The sequence below is a fragment of the Saccopteryx bilineata genome, chromosome 1 (assembly GCF_036850765.1).
Source record: "Saccopteryx bilineata isolate mSacBil1 chromosome 1, mSacBil1_pri_phased_curated, whole genome shotgun sequence".
Taxonomy (NCBI): Eukaryota; Metazoa; Chordata; class Mammalia; order Chiroptera; family Emballonuridae; genus Saccopteryx; species Saccopteryx bilineata.
The window spans coordinates 238,545,051-238,571,138 of NC_089490.1; the positions used below are offsets into that span (position 1 = coordinate 238,545,051).

General features: G+C 43.2%; 1 protein-coding gene across 2 annotated transcripts in view; it reads left to right on the top strand.

Moving 5' to 3' along the window:
* The window catches only part of CRB1 (crumbs cell polarity complex component 1), a 99,291-nt gene that overhangs the window by 69,932 nt on the left and 3,271 nt on the right, over positions 1-26,088 (top strand). Inside the window, exon 11 of one of the 2 annotated variants that reach the window (XM_066238532.1) lies at positions 176-302. In XM_066238532.1, coding sequence (XP_066094629.1) covers positions 176-302 — 127 coding nt within the window. Of the gene's footprint in view, positions 1-175; positions 990-26,088 lie in introns of those variants that run through there. The other variant, XM_066238522.1, reaches the window with a different exon arrangement.

Sequence of the window (26,088 nt, forward strand, 5' to 3'; positions counted from 1 at the left end):
GTTGAAGGAATTTGGAGAAACATCTCCCTCATTATTCATATACATAAATTATACAGCGATCGGGAAATGACAGTACTATTCTAAGTAGATGAGACCCATTTTTTTCTATCCTTATTTCATAGTCAATTTAATCAACAGGGACCCTGGGTTTCTGCTGTCTGCGTTCATTTTCTAGGTGTGAAGACGACATCGATGAGTGTGCCTCCAATCCGTGCTTCCACGGGGGCGAGTGCCAGGACTTGCCCGGCAGGTTCCGGTGTCTCTGCGACCTGGCCTTCGCCGGCGACCGCTGTGAGGTGGACGTAAGCGGCCTCTCCTTCTATGTCTCTCTCTTACTGTGGCAGAATCTCTTCCAGCTTCTTTCTTACCTCCTTCTGCGCATAAACCATGAGCCGGTGGTTGAGTGGGGAGGCCAGGGAGGTGATTAATGCCCATGTGAACAGGATCAGACTTCAAAGACACGAATTTCAAGCCTTGACTCACTTCGGATCTCTAAAGAAACCAAAACAAAGCAAAAAAACAGAAGAAAGAAAAATCTTAAAAACTGAAATAAATTCTAGGGCTATTTTAAGCACACGACAAGCATATCACGAGTATATCAACTATTGGCAGAGTACAGCTTTCAATATATCATTTTCTTTACAATAACCAGTGACATCTCATTACTGACTGTATTTAGTAGAGATAATCATTCTAAACGCATCCATATTTGAATGCCCTCTGTATTAAGAAACCATTCTATCCCCCACTACACTTTTGTGTGTTTTTAAAAATGTAAATTGCCCTCATTCACCCTAATCCTAATTCATCCATGTTTTCTTAAGCCCATGTAGACAATTTTTTAAATGAATGATTAAGCCTGACCTGTGGTGGCGCAGTGGATAAAGCGTCAACCTAGAAACACTGAGGTTGCCGGTTCAAAACCCTGGGCTTGCCTGGTCAAGGCACATATGGGAGTTGATGCTTCCTGCTCCTCCCCCTTCTCTCTCTCTCTCTCTCTCTCTCTCTCTCAATCTCTCTCTCTCTCTATCTATCTCCCCCCTCCTCTCTAAAATGAATAAATAAATAAAAATTAAATGAATGATTAAACTTCTTATAGTCATCTACATTTTTATACAAAGCTTTTCAAATTAAGTGGTACCAGATATATACTGATATATATATGGAGAGGGGGAGGGAGAGAGAATGCAGGGAATTACATGAAGTCCCTAAAATTGCAGAGAGAAAATTTTATGATATAATAGGTATTATTACTCAAATCATGCCTCATCAGGCATAATTTATGATTTCATAAAACCTTTCTTCTTCCCATAAAATGACAGATAAATCATTTCTTCATTGCTTTTTCCTGGAATACTTTCTATACAAATATAATAACTTATGTCAATTGCTTCTTAATTGATAAGCTTATTGACATTTCTATCAAATGGACTATTTTGAATTTCTTTCAATGCATACTTAATACAAAATAAGTACTACTGTGTATACAACCACCAGAAAATGGATATAATAACATAGGCATGTCTCAGAGGCATATTTTTCTAAAATTTTCAAGTAAATTTATCCTCTTTAACTATCTTTCTGGGAAGAAAAGCAGAGTACTTATTATACCCAAAATATGTTTAAAATTATGATTTTTTAATAAAAAGTAACCTGAAATGGCAGCTCCACAAAGTAAGTTAATGAAATATACAAAATAAATATATATATTCTTGCTTAGCTTTAGGAGAGTACATGAAATAGTCATTAGATAAATAAGTTTATTTGCTAATATTTCTATTACTTCCATTGGCATGGTACCATTTATACTAAATATCTTTGCATGGATGCATACCCTTCCAGAGGGGACATTATATGCGTCCACTGAGAGGGAAAACAATTTGCTCCTGTAAGTTAGTTTAGAAAGCAACACCAATGAGAACAGCCTACCAGGTTACCATTTTACAAATGTGTCTATGCCTTCAGGAGCTGCCCTGGTTTGACAAGGCGAGGGCGATTTCTTCCTTGGGTAATACAGCCAACACTCCTTTCACCCTAATTGTTTTCAAGAAAGTTGGTTGTTGTTTTTTCTGTGAAGATGACCAAGTCATACCTAAAGATACCACTGAAAACTAAAGGATGACAGAGCCAACTGTCAAAGCAAAGGAAACATGTTCAAACTGGTTGGTCGTAATAGCATCTAGGCAGCGAGTTCAGCTCCTGTAGAGCAATGCGGTCCCGCCAAACTGGGGGAGACTGATTTTGGACTCTTCCCTTTACATCACCCACGGCCCTCATGGCCAGTTAGCATGGGCCATCCGCTATCTCAGGTGATCTGTTCCAAAGTCAGATCTTGTGGCAAGAGATGAGGGGGAAGCCTCCCCATCTATATTTGCACTCCCAAATATTTGAAGCGCGAGCAAACTGGATTCTAGCCAAAGCCCACAGGCAGGGGTTTCACGTTTGTGCCCTTTTGGACACGTCTGTAAATTGTTCACTTCCAGCCCATCCCAAATGGGGTCTCTCCACCTCCAGATACAGCGAGGGGCCCCTCACCATCACTTCCTCTGTGTGACTCGACTGCCCCTGCCATCTCTGTCCTTCTCCATGAGTCTCTGTGTTCTGAGTGTCTTGTGAGATCTCCAAGTTAAAGGCAGAAGTGCTGCCCTTTTTGTTTTCCTCCTTCTGTATTTTTGACTGTGCCATGGGTGACTGTGGGTTTTGCACCTTTGTGCAGGAAAATAAAACCTTTGTTTCTGTTTCTTGCCCTCTCATCCTCTGCTAACCATCTTCATTTGCCCCGGCCGTGTCTTGCATGGTAAGACGTCCAGAGCCAGGCTCACAGGCCCTCTCTCTCTCTCACGCGCACATGCACATGCACATGCGCACACATCACAGCAACGAACACAGAAGCCCCAGGGCTCATCTTCCAGAACTGTGGTCCCTCCCCAGAGGGGTCACTGCAAGGAAACACCTGTGACCATCAAGGTCGAGGTCGAGGTACTTTCCTGTTCTGGCAATCATCCCATTGCAGTTGGCATTCTGGAAGTGATTATATGCCTAAGTGTTCTGACTCTTGGTTTATACCATCCCTGCCCAAGCTAGCCAGCCAGGGTTCAGCCTGGCTCGAAGGAGGAGCCATCGCACATAAATGATAGAAATCCACATAGACACCTCCAGATCAAGCTTCTGAAACATCACCTGCATTTAGGTGAATGCAAAAAACTTCCTTCTGTGCATTTTTAAGATTGAGCATTTGAACTAAACAGGACCGCGTCCATGGCTTTGGCCATGTTTCCTCCTCCTTTGTGTGTGTGCATGGAAAGTGGTTTTCGTACAACAGGAAGGCAGAGGAATGGGGAAGGCCAGAGAAATTCATGTTCTGGCAGCAGAAAGAGACCCTTAACTTCAGCTAACATGATGGAGAACCGGCTTGGGCCAGGGCTGTGCTGTGACAACCGGTTTTAAACACTCGATTCTGTCAACAGAAGGGGAACCAGGGTTTCTCACCTTCCCGATTATTCACAAAATTGTGTTTAAAGATCTTTTAGCCATTTCTGGGTTTTAAATAAAAGTTATTTGTTTCTAATTTTGCAAAATTAAAATGGAGTTTTTTCTGGAAATGGTGCTACATAAAATTTGAGTTTAGTGATTTAAACAGCAAACTAGTGAAGAAAAATGTACATTTTTCTACGATCAAAATTATATATGGACTATTTCACTGTTGTACTTTACCTATTTAGTCAGCAAATGCTTTGTGCGTCCCTACTATGTGCCGTGCCCCTTACTAGGTACTGGGCATTCAACTGTGAATTAGACACAAAGCTTACTGCCAAGCTGAAAGTCTGGTGGAGGATGCAGGTAAGTGGAGGACCATTCTTGTGTCCATGGTAGGATGCATAAGCACCAGTTGTTATAGAGCTCAGAGGAGGGGTATCTGCCCCATCTTAAAAGAAGATGTAGAAGGTCAAAGAAAATCCCAAAGTCCAGGCTGAGACTCAGAGGCAAACAAGCATCAGCTATGGCAGGAAATGGAGCAGGGAGAGTGCTCCAGGCAGGAGGAGATGCAGGGGTGGACAGTGTGGCTGGAACATGAGGGGGAGGGGGCAGAACCCGGTAAGACAAGACTGTGGGAATCAAACCTGAGTGCGTCTCGTGAGCCAAGTCAGAGACCTGGGCTTTTCATCTAAAGAGCAACAGGGAGTCTTAGAAGGAGTTCAGACAGAAAAGTGACATGCCCACACATGCACTTTGGAAAGATCACTTGGGCTTCGCGTAGAGAATTGATTGAAAGAAAGGCAAGGCTGGACCTAGAATGACATTCTAGGAGCCTGCAGTAGTGATGGAGACAGAAGGAAAGAACGTCCTGAGCTGTCTGATGGAGTCAACATGCACGGAGAAGGGGACGGACGAACAAGGCTGGGCGCAAGCAACACCACCTCGTGTTTGTTCAGGAGAAGTATAGGTCTGAGGGGGTGGACAGTTAACTTTGGTAAATATTATTTAAAAATGCTGGTTGATTAAATAAATAAATCAGTGGAAGGTCCAGTGGGATATCCTCATGAAGTTACTAATTAGTCTGAATGTTCATCTGAAGTTCAAGAGACACAACTAAGCAGGGTGACATACTTGTTACCAAATGAGGAATTGTCAGATATTTGATAATACAAATAAGAATTTATTCCTAGTGGTGTAACAATGTCAGATATGTAATGACTCTTGTCAGTCTGTGTTTTTATTTTTTAATTTTAAGTTATATAAGCATAGTCATAATCGCTGGTTTGAAGTCCTCGTCTGAGAAATCTAACACCTGGGTTAGAATTCTGGTTTGTCCCTAATGATTAGATTTTCCTTTTAATGGGTCTCATTTTTCTCTTTTCTTTTTCTTTCTTTTTTTTTTTTTTTTGCTAGTAATTTTTGATTGTGTCCTTGGCATTGTAAATTATGTGTGGTAGAGATTAGGGATTCTTTTCTATTCCTACAGAAAAAAAAGCATTGATTATTTTGTAGTAGCAGAAAGCTAATTAGCTAAATCACACTCCCAGCTCTGACAGTTTCTGCCAGAATGGTCCAGCATTGACATCTCTGCTTAGTTCTTTCATCTGTAGCTGGGCTGCCTGCAGTCAGCTCCACGTGGGCACAGCTTGGGGCTCTGTCAGAAACCAGAGAAGAAATTATTTGCAGAATGTGAAGCTCTTCCTCAGGGGCTCCCTCCTCTCCAGAATTTCCACGTTATTCCCGAGCTGCTGTGAGGGACCCTGAGTCTTGTCTCTGTTTCTGTAAGACAGAAAATTGCTCATTCCTCTGCTAAGTTTTAATCAGTCAGTATGGTGTCTGTTGAATCCAGTGGGAGAGGAAAGAAAAGAAAAAACAAAAACAGTGCTCTTTCCTGTTCTAATCCCTAAGTCCCCGAAGGGCATTTTTGAACCAGTGTAAGGTGAAGGGGACGTTTTCTCCAGAAAGCAAAGATTCAAGTGAAGCATGAAACAGCCTTCATGTGTTTGAATAGTTATGAGAAGTTGACTTGTTCTATATTGTATCCAGAGAGCAGAAATAAGACAAAAGGGCAGAATTTACAGAACAAAGATTTCAAGTTGGCATAAGGAGAAAAGCAATGTCTGTAATGTAACACATTAATTTGTACCAAAGTAAACTCCCAACCCAGGAAAGATTTAAATAGACTCTTAAGTCACCATATGCCATGAATATTTTAAAAAAATATTTGTCCCTGCCTGACCAGGTGGTGGTGCAGTGAATAGAGCATTGGCCTGGGATGCAAAGGACCCAGGTTCTAAACTGAGATCACCAGCCTGAGCTCAGGGTCACTGGCTTGAAGCCCAAGGTTGCTGGCTTGGGCCTAAGGTCACTGGCTTGAGTAAGGGGTCACTCGCTCTGCTGGAGTTCCCCAGTCAAGGCACATATGAGAAAGCAATCAATGAACTAAGGTGATGCAACAAAAAATTTGATGCTTTTCATCTCTCTCCCTTCCTATCTATCTGTCCCTATCTGTCCCTCGCTCTGTCTCTCTGTTTCTGTCACACACACACACACACACACACACACACACACACACAAATTTGTTCCTGATTGATAAGTGTATGGACCTGGCCATGCCTAAAACATCTATGATTAGCTGACTGAACACAACCAATGTGCACTTTGTACTTCTAAAATATTTCAAGGTCATCGCCTTTATTACTCATAACCAGCAGAATTATAGGCTAGGTTTAGACATTACATTGGCATTTTTTAGTTGAGTGAGAACATGTGATACAGAGAATTTAAAAAGATGTGTGACATTATATCAGAATGGACAGGGCTCCCGCCCTCTTGGTGATGGGGCTGTGACTTCTCTGCAGAGAGAGGTGTGGTTGGATTGTTCGAGTCCATGCCCTTTCCGTCCTTCCCCTCCGAAGCCAGTGAGAGCTGACCTCTGCTGCAGCCTGGGGAAAGTCCATTTGAAAGGATATGTGGCTCATTCTTTTTTGAGCCTTAACTCCTTCCTTCGTTCTTCTTTGCGACATTGAAGGCCAGGGAGGCCTTCCTTGTCTCCTCCCTTACCCAATCAGCGCGAGGCAGCTTCCTGTCCCAGGGCATCCCAAAACACGCCTCTATCCTAACATTTAACAATAGCAATAAATGGAGGATATATGTAGAGTGCTTACTCTGAGCCAGGCGCCACTATGCTAAGGTCAGGGCACCCATGTCATTGTCCCACTTTACGGATAGCAGTACAAGGTCAGAGAGGGCTTAAGTATCTTGTCCAAGGTTATTGGTTCAGAAGTTGCAGGATGAGCCTTCAGGCCCTGGGGTGTACACGCCTCATACCCACGAGCCATGAGCCATCCTGCAAAAGCCTTTATAAACCTGCCTACCGCTCCATTCTGTGAGCCCCTGCAGCGGTTCTGTTTAACTCTGTAGCTGCGTGGATGCCTCAGGACTCACTGCAGGAATGAGTGAGTGGCTGAATGAACGCTCTGTGATGTTGCATAGAGGAGGGAATGACGTCATTTCCAGGGGTGAGGAGGGCAGCCAAAGTTTCGCAGGGAAGACATTCCATCCAGGTCTTCAAGAACCAACAGGAGGCCCTGGCTGGTTGGCTCAGCAGTAGAACATCAACCTAGCATGTGGGAGGCCTGATTTCAATTCCTGACCAGGGCACACAGGAGAAGCTTCTCCACACTTCTCCTTGTCCTTTCTCTCTATTTCTCTCTCTCCCTCCCACAGCCAAGGCTCCATTGGAGCAAAGTTGGCCCGGGTGTTGAGGATGGCTGCACGGCCTCCACCTCAAGTGCTAGAATGGCTCCGGTTGCAAAGGAGCAATGGCCCAGATGGGCAGAGCATCAACCCCCTGGTGGGCATGCTGGGTGGATTCCAGTTGGGTGCATGCAGGAGTGTCTCTGACTGTCTCCCAGCTTCTAACTTTGGAAAAATACAAAAAACAAACAAACAAACAAACAAACAAAAATAACCGCGACCAGGAGTGTTCTCAAAAAAAGAAAAAGTGCATTTTCCTCCCTGACCTGATTTTGTTTGGTTTGTTTGCCCATTACTAAAGTGTTAATCCTATTGTTTGTTGCTGGAGAAATTAAGCCCCAAGCCCAGCAGCCTATACTGCGCAGAGCGCTCAGGAGGGCCCCGCTCTGAATGCCCTGTGATGCATATCACTGACTTCGGCTTTGCTGGGTGACTTGTCCTTCTTTTCTGTAACTTCATCCCGATCTTTGTGGGAGTCCAAGGAAGGAACACAGCAGATAGAGACGCAGGCTCCTTAGGGATCACTGAACGAGGCTTAGCGGTATGAAAGAGGGAAGAAAATTTATGGCGTGGTCCCAAAAGATGATCAACGTCAGACAGATTGTTGAAGCGAGAAGGGAAATCCGCCGAGGAAGAACAGATGTGGCCAGAAAGGGTGGAGAATCCAGGAAAAGGCAAGGAGAGTTCGCAGTCGGAAGACCCGACGGCTGCCGCAGGGCCTGAGGGACACGATGGGAATTTCTATATGTGCCCCTTGAGCACCATGAATAAGACCGAAGCTTACCATTTTTCACAAACCTAGCTGTCAGAAAAGCCTCCCAAGAATTTCCCAGAAGTTTTCCCCTTCCCTAGTTCAGCAAAGCCCAAAGGGTTCCGGCTGTCCACTCCCACCGCCTCGCGGCCAATCTGCTCTGCTCGGAGCCACCTTCATCTGCAATGACTGCACCCAGGGGATGAGCTGACACTCTGGGCCTCTCAGCAGGAGATCCACACTCTGTTGTTGTTGTTTTTCATTAAATCCCACAAGAATGTAGAAAGCCAGCAGCTAAGGGAGTGAGAACAGCTTCCCAAAGCAGCCATTCTGTCCACCAATGGGCTGGACACAGGCAGAGAGCAAGGAGGCAGGGCATCTGTGAAATACAGCATAGGATCCTTACTGTCATCACTTCAAGAAAACGACAATCTAGCTCCAGAGAAAAATAAATAAATAAACTACAAGACATACTGCAAACAATCCCCCTTTTATGGCATTGACTTAAAAAGCACGGTATGATTTCACAGAACTTTGGTCACGCCAAACTATGACAAGAAGGGACATTTTCGTAGCAGATAAGGGAATTCAATGAGGCCAGGGAATAGGAGAAAGATTATTTGGAAGACAGAAGACGGGGGAGGCAGTCAAGAGAGAGAAAACTTCACAATCAAGGATGTGATTGTGGGGTTAGGGGACACTTGGAAGACATAGAAAGAATAGTCCCAACTGGGACAGGCAGAGAATGTGGGGAGATAATGAGATGTACAATTGGGTACATTAAGGGATATCTAGATGATGAATTAAATTTCCCAAGTTTCTGTTAAAATCCAGCCAGAGAAGGAAGAGTCATTCCATACTTCTATGAATTGGGCTCATGCCTCTAAGCTCTTTCCTGTAGGTTGTGACTACATGGGAACCCTGGGAGGGGAGTAGGCAGTGTCCTGTGTGTTAGCTCACACAACACTACTGGCTACCGCGGGTACAACCAGGACAGCATCCTTGGTTCAACCCTCCTTTAGGAATTCGTTCCCTGGATTACTCATTCCTGGATATCTACTGGGGGCCGCTCCTCTTTCCATGGAGGAGTCCGTCTCACAACGCCGTCTCGTTTACCAGCTCAGTTCAAAGCATTCTGAGCACCTATGCTCTGTCCTGAACACAGAGGCTGACAGAGTGGGAAAGATGGCATTTTCTGTTTCAGCCAGCATTGCAGTCACAGAAAAGTATGGCTTTTGAAAGCACACATTAAGATAAGCACAGAAAAAGGAACCCTCATACACTGTTGGTGGGAATGTAAAGTAATACAACCATTATGGAAGAAAGTATGGTGGTTCCTCAAAAAACTGAAAATAGAACTACCTTATGACCCAGCAATCCCTCTACTGGGTATATACCCCAAAAACTCAGAAACATTGATACGTAAAGATACATGCAGCCCCATGTTTATTGCAGCATTGTTCACAGTGGCCAGGACATGGAAACAACCAAAAAGCCCGTCAATAGATGACTGAATAAAGAAGATGTGGCACATATACACTATGGAATACTAATTAGCCATAAGAAATGATGACATCAGATCATTTACAGCAAAATGGTGGGATCTTGATAACATTATATGAAGTAAAATTAGTAAATCAGAAAAAAACAGGAACTGCATTATTCCATACGTGGGTGGGACATAAAAGTGAGACTAAGAGACATTGATAAGAATGTGGTGGTTACAGGGGGAGGGTGGAGAGAGAGAGGGAGAGGGGGAGGGGGAGGGGCACAAAGAAAACTAGATAGAAGGTGACAGAGGACAATCTGACTTTGGGTGATGGGTATGCAACATAAGTGAATGACAAGATAACCCGGACATGTTATCTTTGAATATATGTATCCTGATTTATTGATGTCGCCCCATTAAAAAAATAAAATTATTAAAAAAAAAAAGATAAGCACAGAACTCCGCGAGTCTTAGGAGGCCTTGGCTGAGAATGTGCCAACTCGAATTTTTGCTACACAAGTTAGGAGTACAGGGGTCCTTGGGTTACAACTGTTCGACATAGGACGTTTCAAGTTTATGACGCTCATTCCCATGAGAATCTTAAAAAAATTGAGATGTGTTTCAACTTATGCCGTTTAGCCTCGTACTTACGGATTGCATGGGCGAACTAGTTTGGTTGTGTGTGGCAGAAGAATATGCGGTACAGTGTACAGTACAGTATATTTATGTCCTTTTCCTGTGGTTTAGTTGCATTTTTATGTTCCAGGTGATGATTTTACAACTGTGTTCGGATAGGTAAGTGACTTAGACTCCAGGGCGATTCGACTTACACCGAAATTTGGGTAACGTCACTGTCATAGGAACGGAACGCTGTGGTAACCCAAGGACCACCCCCCCCCCCATGAAAAGTAGTTAGACTTTATAACATTTTATACACGTGGCACACTGTCTTCATTTCCTCTGCGGTTGTGTAGGATAACCTCTTTGCATCAGACATTTTATGGGTACAAGGTGCCATTGCTATGAGGCAGCTCAGGTGCATTTTAGAGGCCACTGTGTCACCATCCTCCATGGGCATTTATTGAATCCCAGCACCATAAATAATACAGATATACTTTATACCTAGTGAAATATGTGTGCATGTTTTCACATAAATAATGTTGAGGCCTGAGGTCTTTTTTTTTTTTTTTTTTTTTTTACATCTACAAGAAAACAGAAGTGTCTATATAATGGTTTTGAAATTTAGTGTCGCGGAAGATGGATGAACACCATTCCTCAAGTTTGGAACCTTAAATCCTTGGGCAGAGGATGAAATGTGAAAGTCCTCCTTAGTTTGCCCCTAAAGGTTCCCCAGTATCCTAAACACATTATAGGCACCTTCGTTCTGTCAGACGCCGAGGAACCAGTGCATCCTGGGAACAGGTAGAGGATGCATCGCAAGAGGATTCGCTCCTTGGACGTGGATGTGCGTTAATTGCGCGCACGCATTTCAATCTTCCCATCAAGGTCCAATTGCGCTGATGTTCACTGACCCTCATTTAGGCATCAATTCAAGAAACTACTGACTGAGTTAAAAAAAAAGTGAAAAATTGTTAATGAGAAGTACAATTATCTGCATCTCAGCAAATAATGCCAGGAATATATGCTGAGCTCAGGAAGCCTGCAGCCAACGAGGAGCTCTCTCTCGGCTTTGCTGTTCATATTTACAGTTGGAAGCAGTACCGGGACTGTGATTTCAGCGCTGCACCTGAACAGGGTGCTGTGGTTGACTGGATACTTCGTTTCCTGATAACTGAAGCTCAGAAATCGCGACTTCTTAATAACCGCGATGGCCTGATAACGAAGTGTTAAAACAAAGGAAACTGGAGTGGGGGCTCATGGCTGTCTCATTTGAGCCCCCTCTCCCCGGTGAGAGGTGCTACATTTAATTGCTTTATTCCTTGATAGACATGCTGGGGTGTTACTTACAACTGTGGGGTGAAAGTTGTGAAGGATGTGTCTCCAGCTTTTGTTGTCCTGCTGAATCCTCCAGGGTTCTAGGCAGGCGCTGTTTACAAAGACAGCTTACCTCCAAGACACCTACTGTGTGCCGGGCTCCTTCCTGGAGCTTGAAAACTGAATCCTAACCCCCGCTCCCCCCACACACACACCTGCCCCATCGGCCTTCTTCACTGAAGCTCATTCTTACATGCAAAGTCCAAAATAATAATAATAATAATAATAATAATAATAATAATAATACATTGATAAACAGGAAAAGCATGTTCCAGAATAACCATCCATAGGAAGCTGTGAAATAGAAGATAAACATTATTACTCGCCCCTCAGCGTGTGAATGTGTCAAAGAACGGTAACGCGGCTGAAATGGAGGGTCGGCCTGGGGTCGCGTCGATAGAGCACCCCACCGAGGATGCGTCTGGGCAGAACAGAACAGGCTCTCACAGTGTGGACACCCGGTCCGCTGCTCACCGGCTGTGTGACCTTGGATCGATTGCTTAAATCATTTTTTTTGTTGTTGTTATTGTTTTTTCCTTCTCCAAGGAAATTTTATTTGGAACCTTAATGCATAAAACAGATGAAAACACAGCCACTGTTGGGGTTCAAAGCGCCTTTCCTGTCCTCTAAAGACACGGTCGATATACATAGTGAACTACGACTCGGCAATAGCAAAGGATGAATTCTTGCCATTTGCGACCATATGGGTGGACCTGGTGTCTTATGTTAGGTGAAATGAGTCAGACAGAAAGGCAGATATGGTCTGATTTCATGCACATGTGGGATCTCAAACCAACAACACAAAAACAAGAAACAGACTCCTGACACAGATAACATGCTGAAATAGTCTTTGAAATAAGGGCCGTCTGGCCATCGTGGGATGGTTGCGGAGATGAGCACAAGACTGCAGGTAAAACACTAGCAACACCTCACGTCCCCAGATTTTAATTCCCTTTCCCATTCCCTCCGCACCCCCTCTTGGTCCCAACGTATCATTACAGGCAATGTCATCACAGGAGCAAACTAGTCGGCAAAGACTCACTGCCTCGGGAGAACACATGTGTAATCAATGCCCTCGTTGCCATTTTTTTTTTTTTTTAGCAGAAATGATGTATTTATTAGAAGTCCCTGAGACAAGAAAATGTGTTAAAAAAAAAAAAAAAAAAAGAGTAGCAATCACTTTTATTAAAAGAGGACCAGGAAGTCCCTGCATGGAGGACCCTTTCTCAGAACCAGTTAGGGATGATAATGCCTCCTCAAGCAGAGGTGACTTCTCCATGGGCAAAGCCCCCACAGAGGCATGCTTGGACCGAGCACAGTGGTGTGGTGCCTCTGGTCTCTGTTCTGCGTTGTCACTGCTCCTGGCTGGGTTCACTCCCAGCAGCTGACTTCGTTTTACACCCGTGCCTTCTGCAGAATGCGAACGCATCTCCTCTTCATGCCCAGAGCGCCGGGGCTGTGTGTGTGTGTTCTGTGCTGTGCCGGCAGACAGGCTGGTCCTGAAGAGATACCGGGGCACTCGGCACGTCTGGGGAATTGGCATCCATCCCTGTAAACAGAACGGGGGGGGGGGTGTTTCAAGTTTCAAGGAGAACGACAAACTACGGTTTTCTTTCTGAGGTTCTTAACACAGTCCTGTCCCCAAGGACAAGCAGTCTAAATGGTGATGGAACAGAAAAGTTATAGACCCACGGGGAATATTTTCTAAAGGTGATGGCGGTGGGGAAGAGTGTTATTTGGGGGTGTGGGAAAAAGAAGTTGTACTGAGCCACACAATTGGCGAGGTTTGGTTTACAGCTTAAATTCTTGGTTCCAAGTCTCTTAAGGAGTTTGGAACACAAAATTTCCCTATGTCTCAGATAATTTAAGTCAGTAAGGGGAATGTTCTTTTAGCAATTATCTCAAAATCCAGGGGGGAAAATGTAAATGCAGTTGACCCTGAACAACACAGGTTTGAACGGCATGGGTCCACTTATACAAGGATTTCTTTTTTTTTCTCCAATAAATACTGTACGGATGTTTTCTTTTTCTCATGATTTTCTTAATAACCTTTTCTCCAGCTTACTTTATTATAACAATACAGTATATAACACACATAACATACAAGATATGTGTTCATCAACTGTTTATGTCATCAGTAAGGTCAACAGTAGGTTACTAGTAGTTAAATTTGGAGGGAAGTCCAAAGTTATATGCAGATTTTCAACTGCCTGTGGGCTGCCCCCCCTCAGCCCCCATGTTCTTGAAGGGTCAACTGTAACCCAAATGTCCCTATAACACAGAATAAGGGGAAATGCAGTCATCCACAAAGATTACTCAGGAAAAAGCTGACATTTTGAGAATGTTGATAGCAAATTATAGAACTAAAATATATAACTCAACACTATAGCTTGATTATCTCATTTCTTCTTATACCGTCCCTGAATTGAGTAGGAAACAGGGACTCTGCTTTTATTAAAGTGGGACCTATCCTTTGAGCCTCTAATCAGGAAGAGGAAGTGCTCTCAGCATCTCTAAGTCCCAACCCTTCTCAGGTAAGTGTCTCCTAAATTACTATCTCCAAAGACAACACAGACATTTTGAGTATGATAATCACCACGTGTATATAGACTCAGAGATACAAAAGGATAAAGCAACCATCTCTGCTATATTGTTTTTTAAAACCTGAGCTAAATTTATACCTAGACAGTGCTATGCTCGTTCAGCAGATATTTTTTGAACTAAGAGGGAAAGGCTGTTAGACTTTATTTTTGTCCTTCCAAGAAGGAGCAGTCCACATTTCTCAATATGTGTGTAAATGTAGCTGTTTTCCCTAGCTATGTGTTTTGGTCATTCAGGTGGACTGTGAGCCAAGTCAACCATACGGTTTTGGGGTAATCCTACCATCTTTAAAACATGTAGACTTTTACCAAATGGTGTACGAAATCTGAAAGCCAAACTTCCTGAAGAAACTTTCCGCTCTAAAGGAAACACTGGTGGAATCAACTTTCAATCATGTGAAGGTGTCTGTTGTGGCTGTAAGCTCTTTGGTGGTTTGAGTTGCCACTGGCTTGCAGACTCGAGCAAGGGCTCACTTAGGATATGAGCCATCTCAGCACTGCAGAACCCTTCTCTTAGACCAAGTCTCAAACTATTTAGAGAGAAGACTGTGCTGTGACACAGTTCCACTAAGTCCCACTAAGACACATCATGTGTCTTTTGTATTCCCCAACGTTGAAGTTGGAAGTCAATAATTTGACATTGGCCAACAGTGACAATAAGAAACAGCTCCCTCTGAGATTATTTAAGAGTAGGTGCATGGTGGAGACAATTCGTCAATAAAATGCTTGTGGAAATGGCTTTACCTCTCTGTTTGCTTTTGAAAATAAGAATAGAGTCCATGGCACCATAGATTCTAGAAACAAGGACTGCAATGACAAGCTGTCAAAGTTAAAGTAATAGATTTTACATGGTGGCTGGACGCCATGCTTTATCACTTACACGTAGGGAAGCCAATTTGGGTCTGTTCAATAAAACACCACCTCCAGAGTCGGGCTGGGGCACAGCTGACGGCTTGTGACAGCGCCCGGTGATCTGGCATTGGCTTCCGCTGGAACGCAGCGGGAGTTGGCATGGCTGCCATCTGGGGGAATGTCAGACGTTTAAGCTCTATTTGATGAATAAACACTTAGGCACTGATGTCAGAAGGGACGGTGCTGTGGGCCCCTCGTGCTTGGGTAATTTAATGCAGGTCTGAGGGATAAGTGGAACGGGTTATTCCGGGGCTGGGCTCACGGCAGCCTCACAACTGTTGAAAATTAAACTACATATGCTGTAAGTTAGGGGTGACGGGGGTATCTCATTATAGGAGGCTGTTTGTTTCGGAGGCTGGGATCTCTGCTGAATTACTGTGGGACTCATTTGAATGTGTAGACTTGGACCAAATAACTTTCTGATAAGTTGGCCATAAATCCTCAGTGAAATGAGCTTGGTGTTCTCAGCGTATCTGTTGGCTGTTTTGATCATTTTTATGGCTTTCCTTTTGCTGGTCAAATTATCCTCCTATGCTTCTAAAGCTCCTCTGACATGGATTAAATCAACACAAACCGATGGGCCTTCATTACTTTGGCAAGTGGTTTTGATTTGGGGGCGATAAATACAACGGGCCAGACTGGGGTGCACTTGCCAAAGGGCTATGTGATAAGCCACAAGGATGTCAGGGGTCCGGCGCGCTTTCACGGCGTAATGCGGGAATAAATTAGTAACAGGTCTGACCAACTGAAGGGAGCTGGAAAGCAGGAAGTCATCCGACTGCACAGAGAGCCAAGGCGTGGTTTCTAGGTCCAGAATGCTGATGCCAGGGGGTCATGAGAACATCCATGGACGCCCACCATGTGCCTGGCGCTGAGCCAGGCACTGTCGGGCAGGGGCAGGGTCAAGTGTGTGAGAAAACTAACATAGGATAGGGTTCCATGACTCCCTTAGCGACCAGCAGGGGCGACGGGACCATCCTGGGAACGGAGACTCAGTGAGTTAGGACGGTGCAGAGGAAGAGGACTCCTCAGCAGGGTGTGGAATAGCCAAGGAAGAGACAGGGGAAGAAACAAGATACACAGATTTCATAATAACCCTCATTTAAAAAAATATTATGGTACTGGTTCAACTTTTTTGGGGGGGATTGGAGCCTAAAAAATTCAAAAAATATTCCAATGAACACATGTCCACCCTTCCTCCCAGCCTCACCAACGCTTTTTTAACATTTTGCTAACTTGCTCACCGCTCTCTATATATACATTTCTGCTGTATCTTTAGAAAGTAGGCTGCTGACATGAAGACACTTTGCCACTAAGTATTTCAGCAAGTATCTCCTAAAAAAAGGACTTCCTTCAGAAACCATGACAATAGTATCAAGAAATGTATCATCTCCTTAACTTCTATACTTATACTTATATAATGTCCTTAATAATTTTTTTTTTCCAATCCAGGATACAATCAGTTGCTTTTTGTTGTTAGTAGTCATGTGACTTTACTATCATTTCATCTCAAAAGTCCCCTGCCCTTTTTTTTTTTTATAAATAACTTTTTATTTTAATGGGGTGACATCAATAAATCAGGGTACATATATTCAAAGAAAACATTTCCAGATTATCTAGTCATTTAGTTCTGTTGCATACCCATCACCCAAAGAGAGATCGTCCTCCGTCACCCTCTATCCAGTTTTCTTTGTACCCCTCCCCCTCCCCTTCCCCCTCTCCCCTCTTCCCTCCCCCCACCCCCTGTAACCATCACAGTCCTGTCCATGTCTCTTAGTCTCGCTTTTATGTCCCACCAATGTATGGATTCCTGCAGTTCTTGTTTTTTCTGATTCGCTTATTTCACTCCGCATAATGTTATCAAGGTTCCACCATTCTGCTGTAAGTGATCCGATGTCATCGTTTCTTCTAGGTGAATAGTATACCATGGTGTATATGTGCCCCATCTTCTTTATCCAGTCTTCTATTTTTTTTACAGTGATTAAAAGCCTTTAAGCAAACTCTTGACCAATACAGCAAGAATCCATAAAAGAGTAGTGTCCTTAACATGTTCACCAAGTCCAAGTTGGCCCCATCACCATGCCAAATCCCTGAAAAATGCAACCAACCACAGTTCAGTCTGTTAGGAGCTGTCACAGGGAGCAGGAGTCCAGGAAAAGTCCACACAGGAAAAGTCCACATGGCACTGGAATTGTTGTCACCACTCTATACTTTGCAGCTCATGTCCAAGTCCCAGTGACCGCTGCTTCTAGCTGGTAATGATTCAGGTAGACTAGAAAAAGCCATTTGCAGCATGCGTGGATATGGAGCTTCTGTTCTCCTCTGCCTGGAGAGTTGAGACCACGTTGCTTTTCCCTGGAGCTCTGCGACTGTGGCATGGTAAAGAGAACTTTGGAATACACTAAGCTGGGTGGCAAAAGTAAATTCATAATACAAGTTGGCAAAAGGGGGAAAGAGAGCTCTAAATTAGGAGTAGGTCTCAGCCTGAAATATGAGTGGGACATTGAGGTAGGAGGGAGAAAGGAAACACTATATATTAAGCAAAGCAGCAGAAATAGGACTATCAACACCCACAACAGAGATCTTTGAGGGAAGAATAAAAAACCTGACTATTCAGGCAAGACATAGTTAAGTGGCCCTTGTGCCAATGAGATCAGTTTACCTGCTTCTTGGAAGAAATACCCTAGGCTCGTCCACAGTGTCATAGATGGGGCCAAAGGCCCTGGGCCCCTTCAGCCTTCAGTGGCAAACCCAGCTTTATGGGCAAGATTAGGTCATGGGTGGCTGGAGCAGGGCTGGAAGAGACTGAACCCTCTCTTAGAGGAGCGAGGGGGAAGCCTACCTTCCAGTGTCCCTGTTTCCTCACAGCAGAGGCATGTAAGCTTGGCTGGCTTTAGCTCAATGACCTTCCTTTCCACTATTGAAGCAGGACCCAGATGGCATCCTATGAGACCCCTTTGGAGCGTTGGAGCCTTTAAGGGTGTATCCTAAAAGCTGGTAGTTCCCCTGAGCTCTATTGGGCTTTTTCTGCCTCTAGGTATCTTAAAAGCCATGCTCAGAAGATCTCGCTGAGGGGTTTGAGGATCCCCATCCGCCTATATAAATCTTTTCCATATATCTGGAGCTATTTGGAATAAGACAAAATAGTGTTATTAGCTGGATCTAATAAAGAAGGTAGTAGTTTGCAGGCAAAAAAGATTTGGTGTCTCCTGTTCATCAGCCTTCAAAAGAAATGTAAAAAAAAATTTTTTAAGTAAAAAGCATGATATGGTAGACCCGTAGGAGTCATTGGCCTGGCGTGCATGATTCCTTGGTTCGATTCCTGGCCAGAGCACACAGGAGAAGCGCCCATCTACTTCTCCACCCCTCCCCCTCTCCCTCCTCTCCGTCTCTCACTTCCCATCCCGCAGCCAAGGCTCTACCGGAGCAAAGCCACCCCGGGCACTAAGGATGGCCCCATGGCCTCCGCCCCAGTCGCTAGAATGGCTCTGGTTGTAACAGAGCAGCACCCCAGATGGGCAGAGCATTCCCCCCTGGTAGGCATGCCAGGTGGATCCCGGTCAGGCGCATGCGGGAGTCTGTCTGACTACCTCCCCATTTCCATCCTCAGAAAAATACAAAAAATAAATAAACAAAAGAAAAAATACACCCCCCCAAAAAAAGGGCATTCCCTTGTGTTAAAGCTCCAGGGAGCATAGAGTGAGCTTGAGTATGTCCTATGAAACATGGAGCTCTATGTTGACATATAAGTCTTTGAAGAAGGAGGAACTGCTGAAATAGTTCATCAGCATTTGTCCCTAAGACAGCAGTCTTTATAGTGGAAACACCATAAGTAAATATTTGCTGTCTATAGATTAAAGGGGGAATATGGCAAATGCTGAAAAGCCATGCTCTTTGTGCCCCTCCCCTCCCCCAACCCCCTCCCTCTCCTCCCCCCACCCTGTACCCCCAACACTGTTGTCCATGTTTCTGAGTCTCATCTTTATGTCCCACCTATGTATGGAATCATATAGTTCTTAGTTTTTTCTGATTTACTTCTTTCGCTCAGTATAATGTTATCAAGGCCCATCCATGTTGCTGTAAAAGATCCTATGTCATCATTTCTTATGGCTGAGTAGTATTCCATAGTGTGTGTGTGTGTGTGTGTATGTGTGTGTGTGTGTGTGTGTGTGTGTGTGTGTGTGTGTGTGTATATATATATATATATATATATATATATATATATATATATACCAAAGCTTTTTAATCCACTTGTCCTCTGATGGACACTTGGGCTGTATCCAGATCTTTGCTATTGTGAACAATGCTGCCATAAACATGGGGGTGCATTTCTTCTTTTCAAACAGTGCTATGGTGTTCTTGGGGTATATTCCTATCAGTGGTATAGCTGGGTCAAAAGGAAGTTCAATTTTTAATTTCTTGAGGAATCTCCATACTGTTTTCCACAATGGCTGCACCAGTCTGCATTCCCACCAGCAGTGCAGGAGGGTTCCCTTTTCTCCACATCCTCGCCAGCACTTATTCTGTGTTGTTTTATTGATGAGCGCCATTCTGACTGGTGTGAGGTGATATCTCATTGTGGTTTTAATTTGCATTTCTCTAATCATTAGTGATGTTGAACATTTTTTCATATGCCTATTGGCCATCTGTGTGTCCTCTTTGGAGAAGTGTCTATTCATTTCTTTTACCCATTTTTGGATTGAATTGTTTGTCTTCCTGGTATTAAGTTTTACAAGTTCTTTATAAATTTTGGTTATTAACCCCTTATCAGATGCAATGTCAAATATATTCTCCCATTGTGTAGTTTGTCTTTTTATTCTGTTCTTATTGTCTTTAGCTATGCAGAAGCTTTTAGTTTGATAAAGTCCCATTTGTTGATCCTGTCTTTTATTTCACTTGCCTGTGGAAACAAATTAGCAAATATATTGCTGCAAGAGATGTCAGAGAGCTTACTGCCTATGTTTTCTTCTAAGATGCTTATGGTTTCACGGCTTACATTCAAGTCTTTTATCCATTTTGAGTTTATTTTTGTCAGTGGTGTAAGTTGGTGGTCTAGTTTCATTTTTTTTGCAGGTAGCTGTCCAATTTTCCCAACACCATTTGTTGAAGAGGCTGTCTTTACCTCCTTTGTCAAATATCAGTTGTCCATAGAACTGTGTGTTTATTTCTGAGTTCTCTGTTCTGTTCCATTGATCTATGTGCCTGTTCTTATGCCAGTACCATGCTGTTTGGAGTACAATGGCCTTATAACTTGATATCTGGAAGTGTGATACCTCCCGCTTTATTCTTCCTTTTCAAGATTGCTGAGGCTCTTCGTGTTCTCTTTTGGTTCCATATAAATTTTTGGAATATGTGTTCTATATCTTTGAAGTAAGTCATCAGTATTTTAATCGGTATTGCATTGAATTTATAAATTGCTTTGGGTAATATAGACATTTTAATGATGTTTATTCTTCCTAACCATGAGCACGGTATATGCTTCCACTTATTCGTATCTTCCCTGATTTCTTTTATCAATGTTTTATAATTTTCCGAGTACAAGTCTTTAATCTCCTTGGTTAGATTTATTCCTAGGTACTTTATTTTTTTGGTTGCAATGGTAAAGGGGATTGATTCCCTGATTTCTCTTTCTGACAGTTCATTATTAGTGTATAAAAATGCCTCTGATTTCTGAGTATTGATTTTATATCCTGCCAGCTTGCCAAATTCATTTATCAGGTCTAGTAGATTTTTGACTGAGACTTTAGGGTTTTCTATATACAATATCATATCATCTGCAAATAATGATAGTTTTACTTCTTTTCCAATTTGGATGCCTTTTATTTCTTTTTCTTGTCTGATTGCTGTGGCGAGGACTTCCAGAACTATGTTGAATAAGAGTGGTGAAAGGGGGCACCCCTGCCTTGTTCCTGATCTTAAGGGGATTGCTTTTAATTTTTGCCCATTGAGTATGATGTTGGCTATGGGTTTGTCATAGATGGCCTTTATCATGTTGAGGTATGTTCCCTATATTCTCACTTTGCTGAGAGTTTTGATCATGAATGGGTGCTGAACTTTATCAAACGCTTTTTCTGCATCTATTGAAATTATCATGTGGTTTTTCTCCTTTCTTTTGTTTATGTGATGAATCACATTGATTGATTTGCGAATATTGTACCAGCCTTGCCTCCCAAGAATAAATCCCACTTGATCATGGTGTATGATTTTTTTCATATATTGCTGGATCCGGTTTGCTAATATTTTGTTTAGGATTTTTGCATCTAAGTTTATCAGGGATATTGGCCTATAATTTTCTTTTTTTGTGTTGTCATTGCCTGGTTTTGGAATCAGAATTATGCTCGCCTCATAAAAGGAGTTTGGACGTCTTCCTTCCTCTTGAATTTTTTGAGATATCTTGAGAAGGATAGGAGTTAGTTCTTCTTTGAATATTTGGTAGAATTCACTTGTGAAGCCATCAGGCCCAGGACTTTTCTTTTTTGGGAGTTTTTTGATAGCTGTTTCAATCTCATTTGTTGTAATTGGTCTGTTTAGGTTTTCTGATTCTTCCAGATTGATTTTTGGAAGATTATATGATTCAAGGAATTTGTCCATTTCATCTAGGTTGTCTAGTTTTTTGGCATACAGTTCTTCATAGTATTTTCTTACAATATTTTGTATTTCTGTTGTGTCAGTTGTTATTTCTCCTCTCTCATTTCTAATTTTATTTATTTGAGTCCTCTCTCTTTTTTTCTTGGTGAGTCTTGTTAAAGGTTCATCGATCTTGTTTACCTTTTCAAAGAACCAGCTCCTAGTTTCATTGATCCTCCGTATTGTTTCTTTAGCCTCTGTGTCATTTATTTCTGCTCTGATCTTTATTATTTCCTTCCTTCTACTAGCTCTGGGCTTTACTTGCTGTTCTTTTTCTAGTTCTTTTAGATGCAGGGTTAAGTTGTTTATTTGAGCTTTTTCTAGCTTCTTTTTTTTTTTTTTTTAAAGGTTTTCTTTTTTTTTTTTTTTTTTTTAGAGGCAGAGATAGACAGGGACAGACAGACAGGAACAGAGAGAGATGAGAAGCATCAATCATCAGTTTCTCGTTGCGCCTTGCGACCTCTTAGTTGTTCATTGATTGCTCTCTCACACGCGCCTTGACCACGGGCCTTCAGCAGACCGAGCAACCCCCCACTGGAGCCAGCGACCTTGGGTCCAAGCTGGCGAGCTCTTTGCTCAAGCCAGATGAGCCCGCGCGCGACCTCTGGGGTCTCAAACCTGGGTACTTCTGCATCCCAGTCCGACTCTCTATCCACTGCGCCACCGCCTGGTCAGGCTTTTTCTAGCTTCTTGAGGTATGCCTGTAATGCTATAAACTTCCCTCTCAGGACTGCTTTTGCTGTGTCCCATAAATTTTGAGTTGATGTATGCTCATTATCGTTTGTTTCTAGGAATTTTTTAATTTCTTCTTTGATCTCAATGTTAACTCATTCATTATTTAATAACGTGCTATTTAGTTTCCAAGTGTTTGAATGTTTTTCAATTTTTCTATTGTGGTTGATTTCTAGTTTAATGCCATTGTGATCAGAGAAAGTGCTCGATATGATTTCAATCTTCTTAAATTTGTTGAGACCGCTTTTGTGCCCTAACATGTGGTCTATTCTAGAGAACGTACCATGAACGCTTGAAAAGAATGTATATTCTGCTGTTTTAGGGTGAAAGGTTCTGAAGATATCTATTAAATCGAGTTGATCTAATATGTCCTTTAAGTCTGCTGTTTCTTTGTTGATTTTCTTTCTTGAGGATCTATCTAATGATGTTAATGGGGTATTGAAATCCCCTACTATTATAGTATTGCTGTTGATCTCGCCCTTTGAGTCCATCAAAGTCTGCTTTATATATTTAGGTGCTCCTATATTAGGTGCGTAGATAATTATAATGGTTATATCTTCCTTTTGGATTTCTCCCTTTATCATTATGTAGTGACCTTCTTTATCTCTAACTATGGTCTTGGTTTTAAAGTCCATTTTGTCTGACATAAGTATTGCTACCCCAGCTTTTTTTTCATTTCCATTTGCGTGAAATATTTTTTTCATCCTTTTATCTTCAGTCTGTGTGCATCTTTTGATTTAAGGTGTGTCTCTTGTAGACAGCATATGTATGGGTCCTGTTTTCTTATCCATGCAGCTACCCTATGTCTCTTGATCGGATCATTTAATCCATTAACATTTAAGGTTATTACTGATATGTAATTGTTTATTGCGATTTTTTTTCTTTGAAACTGTATTCCTCTTTTGCTATATTCTTTTTTTCCTTTGATCTGTTTACAACAGGTCCCTTAGCATTTCTTGCAGCCTTGGTTTGGTTGCAGTGAATTCCTTGAGTTTTTTTTTTTTTTGTCTGTAAAGCTTTTTATTTCTCCTTCAATTTTACATGATAGCCTTGCTGGATAAAGTAGTCTTGGTTGTAGGTTCTTGTTCTGCATTACTTTGAATATTTCTTGCCATTCCCTTCTGGCCTCCAGTGTTTCTGTTGAGAAGTCAGAAGTCATCCTTATGGGGGCTCCTTTGTAGGTGATAGTCTTTTTTTCTCTTGCAGCTTTTAATATTTTCTCTTTATCATTTAGCTTTGGTATTTTAATTATGATGTGTCTTGGTGTTGGTTTCTTTGGGTTTCTCCTTAATGGAGTTCTCTGTGCTTCCTGAACATGTGTAATGTTTTCCTGCCTTAATTGGGGGAAGTTTTCCGCTATAATATGTTTGAACAAAGTCTCTATCCCTTGTTCTTTCTCTTCTTCTTCAGGAACCCCTATGATGCGGATGTTATTTCTCTTCATGTTGTCACAGAGCTCTCTTAGAGTTTCCTCAGACTTTTTGAGTCTCTTTTCTTTTTTCTGCTCTGCTTCCATGCCTTTATTTATTGTGTCCTCTAACTCACTGATTTGATTCTCTGCTTCATCCATCCTGCTTTTAATTCCTTCCATTGTATTCTTTATTTCAGATATTGTATTTGTCATTTCTGACTCTTTTTTATTATTTCAATGTCCTTTTTTATATTTGTTATCTCTTTATTTAGGTTTTCATAATGGCCATCTATGGTTGTTCTGATATCTTTGAGCATCCTAACAATCATTATTTTAAACTCTGCATCTGGTAATTTGGTTATATCTGATTCACTTAGGTCCTTTTCTGGGGATTTCTCTTGGTTTATTTGTGTTGTATTTCTCTGCCTCTGCATTTTCTCTTCACGGGAGTGGCTGTGATCACGTGCTCGGGTGCACAAGCATTGGTGGCCTTGGCCTTTGCCCCGCCCCCGTTGTGACGTTATGCTCGGTCCCGAGGGCACTGGCGAGCACCTTTGCTCAGCTGCGGGTCTCCGCCTGTTTCCGGGCTTTCGCCCTGCCCTTTAAGAGGAGCCCACTCAAGGAACAGTTGCTGACCTTGGCTCTACCGCCGGGCAGGACTGCATTTCCAAGCTCAGCTCAGTAGTAGAACTCCGCCTCTTCTGGGCTTTTGGCTCCACCCCCGTGGGAGGAGCCGGCTACCAAGTCAGACTGCAAGCCTGGGTTGCATGGGTGGGGCAAGGCTGTGCTCCTCTGCCCTTGCTCAGGGGTTGGTCTCCACCCTTTCCGGAGTTCCCGCCCTTTTCCGCCCCCCCCCCCCCCCCCCCCCGCAGGCTGGATTACAGGCTGCCGGCAGCTGAGCTTGACCGCTTTTGCACGCCCCTTCTCCGCAGCCGGGCAAGATTGAGCTCACACCTGAGCCGAGTGGTGGCCAGCTGGCTTCCGCCCCTGCCAGCAGAACTGTGCTTTGTCTCCCACTGCCGCCCACCCTCTGGCGCGCCCTCAGCTGTGTGGGTGGGGGTGTTGCAGCTCGGACCCTAAGACTCACTACTGTAGACCCATAAGCTCCCTCCTTCTATGCGACTCTGCTCTGAATGCCACGGAGGAGCGTATTTGGCTTCTCTCCTGCTTCCCTTTGCTGGTATTGCTGTTTCCGGGGGAAATATTCACTTCAGCTTTAGGGAGTGACTCGTCCCAGGGGTTAGGGTGGCTATCTCCCAAAATGCTTCTCCCTGTGCCTCCTAGATTACACTCTCTTCTTGTTACTCTGGTCCTCTCCTCTCCACCCCCCCCCCCCGTCCCCAGGAGCCCCGGGTGGGTGGTTATGAGAGAGATGTTCTGCGCGGTCCCTTTAAGAAGGATCCTGGGTCTGAGAAATCAGACTCTTTCTCAAAAACTGTATCCCGACTTGTTTCCAGCTAAATACTGTCCTTATGCCTCTTCTGGGCTCTGGGGCTGCAGGCTGGGGCTTTGTTCCTGGGGCTCAGGACCCTTCCCCCTCTGCTAAACTCACTTTCCACCACGCGAGTCTCTCCCTGCTGCCGTTCACTCCAGGGAGCTGGGCAGCCCTCTCTGCATTTCCCCGTTTCCGCTTTTCCTACCAGTCTCAGTGTGGCTTCTTCAGCGTTCCTTGGTTGAAGAGTCCTCTTAGTTTAGTCCAAAGTTGGTTTTTCCAGATGATAGTTCATAAAATTAGTTTGTAATCCACTTTGGTTCTGGGCAGTAGATGTTGGTACGTCCGCCTACTCCAGCGCCATCTTGTCCCACCCCCCCCCTTGCCCTTTTAACACGTTCCCTGAAATTCTCCCGCTTTCTTTTTTTTTAATTTATTAAATTTAATGCAGTGACATTGATAAATCAGGGTACATATGTTGAAAGAAAACATTTCCAGATTATTTTGACATTTGATTGCGCTGTATACCCCTCCCCCAAAGCCAAATTGTCTTCTGTCACCTTCTATCTGGTTTTCTTTGTGCCCTTCCCCTCCCCCAACCCCTCTCTCCTTCCTTGCCCCATCCTCCCTCCCCCCACCCCCCCACCCCTGTTGCCATCACATTCTTGTTCATGTCTCTGAGTCTCATTTTTATGTCCCATCTATGTATGGATTCATATAGTTCTTAGTTTTTTTTCTGATTTACTTATTTCACTCCATATAATGTTATCAAGGTCCATCCATGTTATTGTAAATGATCCAATGTCATCATTTCTTATGGCTGAGTAGTATTCCATAGTATATATGTACCAAAGCTTTTTTATCCACTCGTCCTCTGACAGACACTTGGGCTGTTTCCAGGTC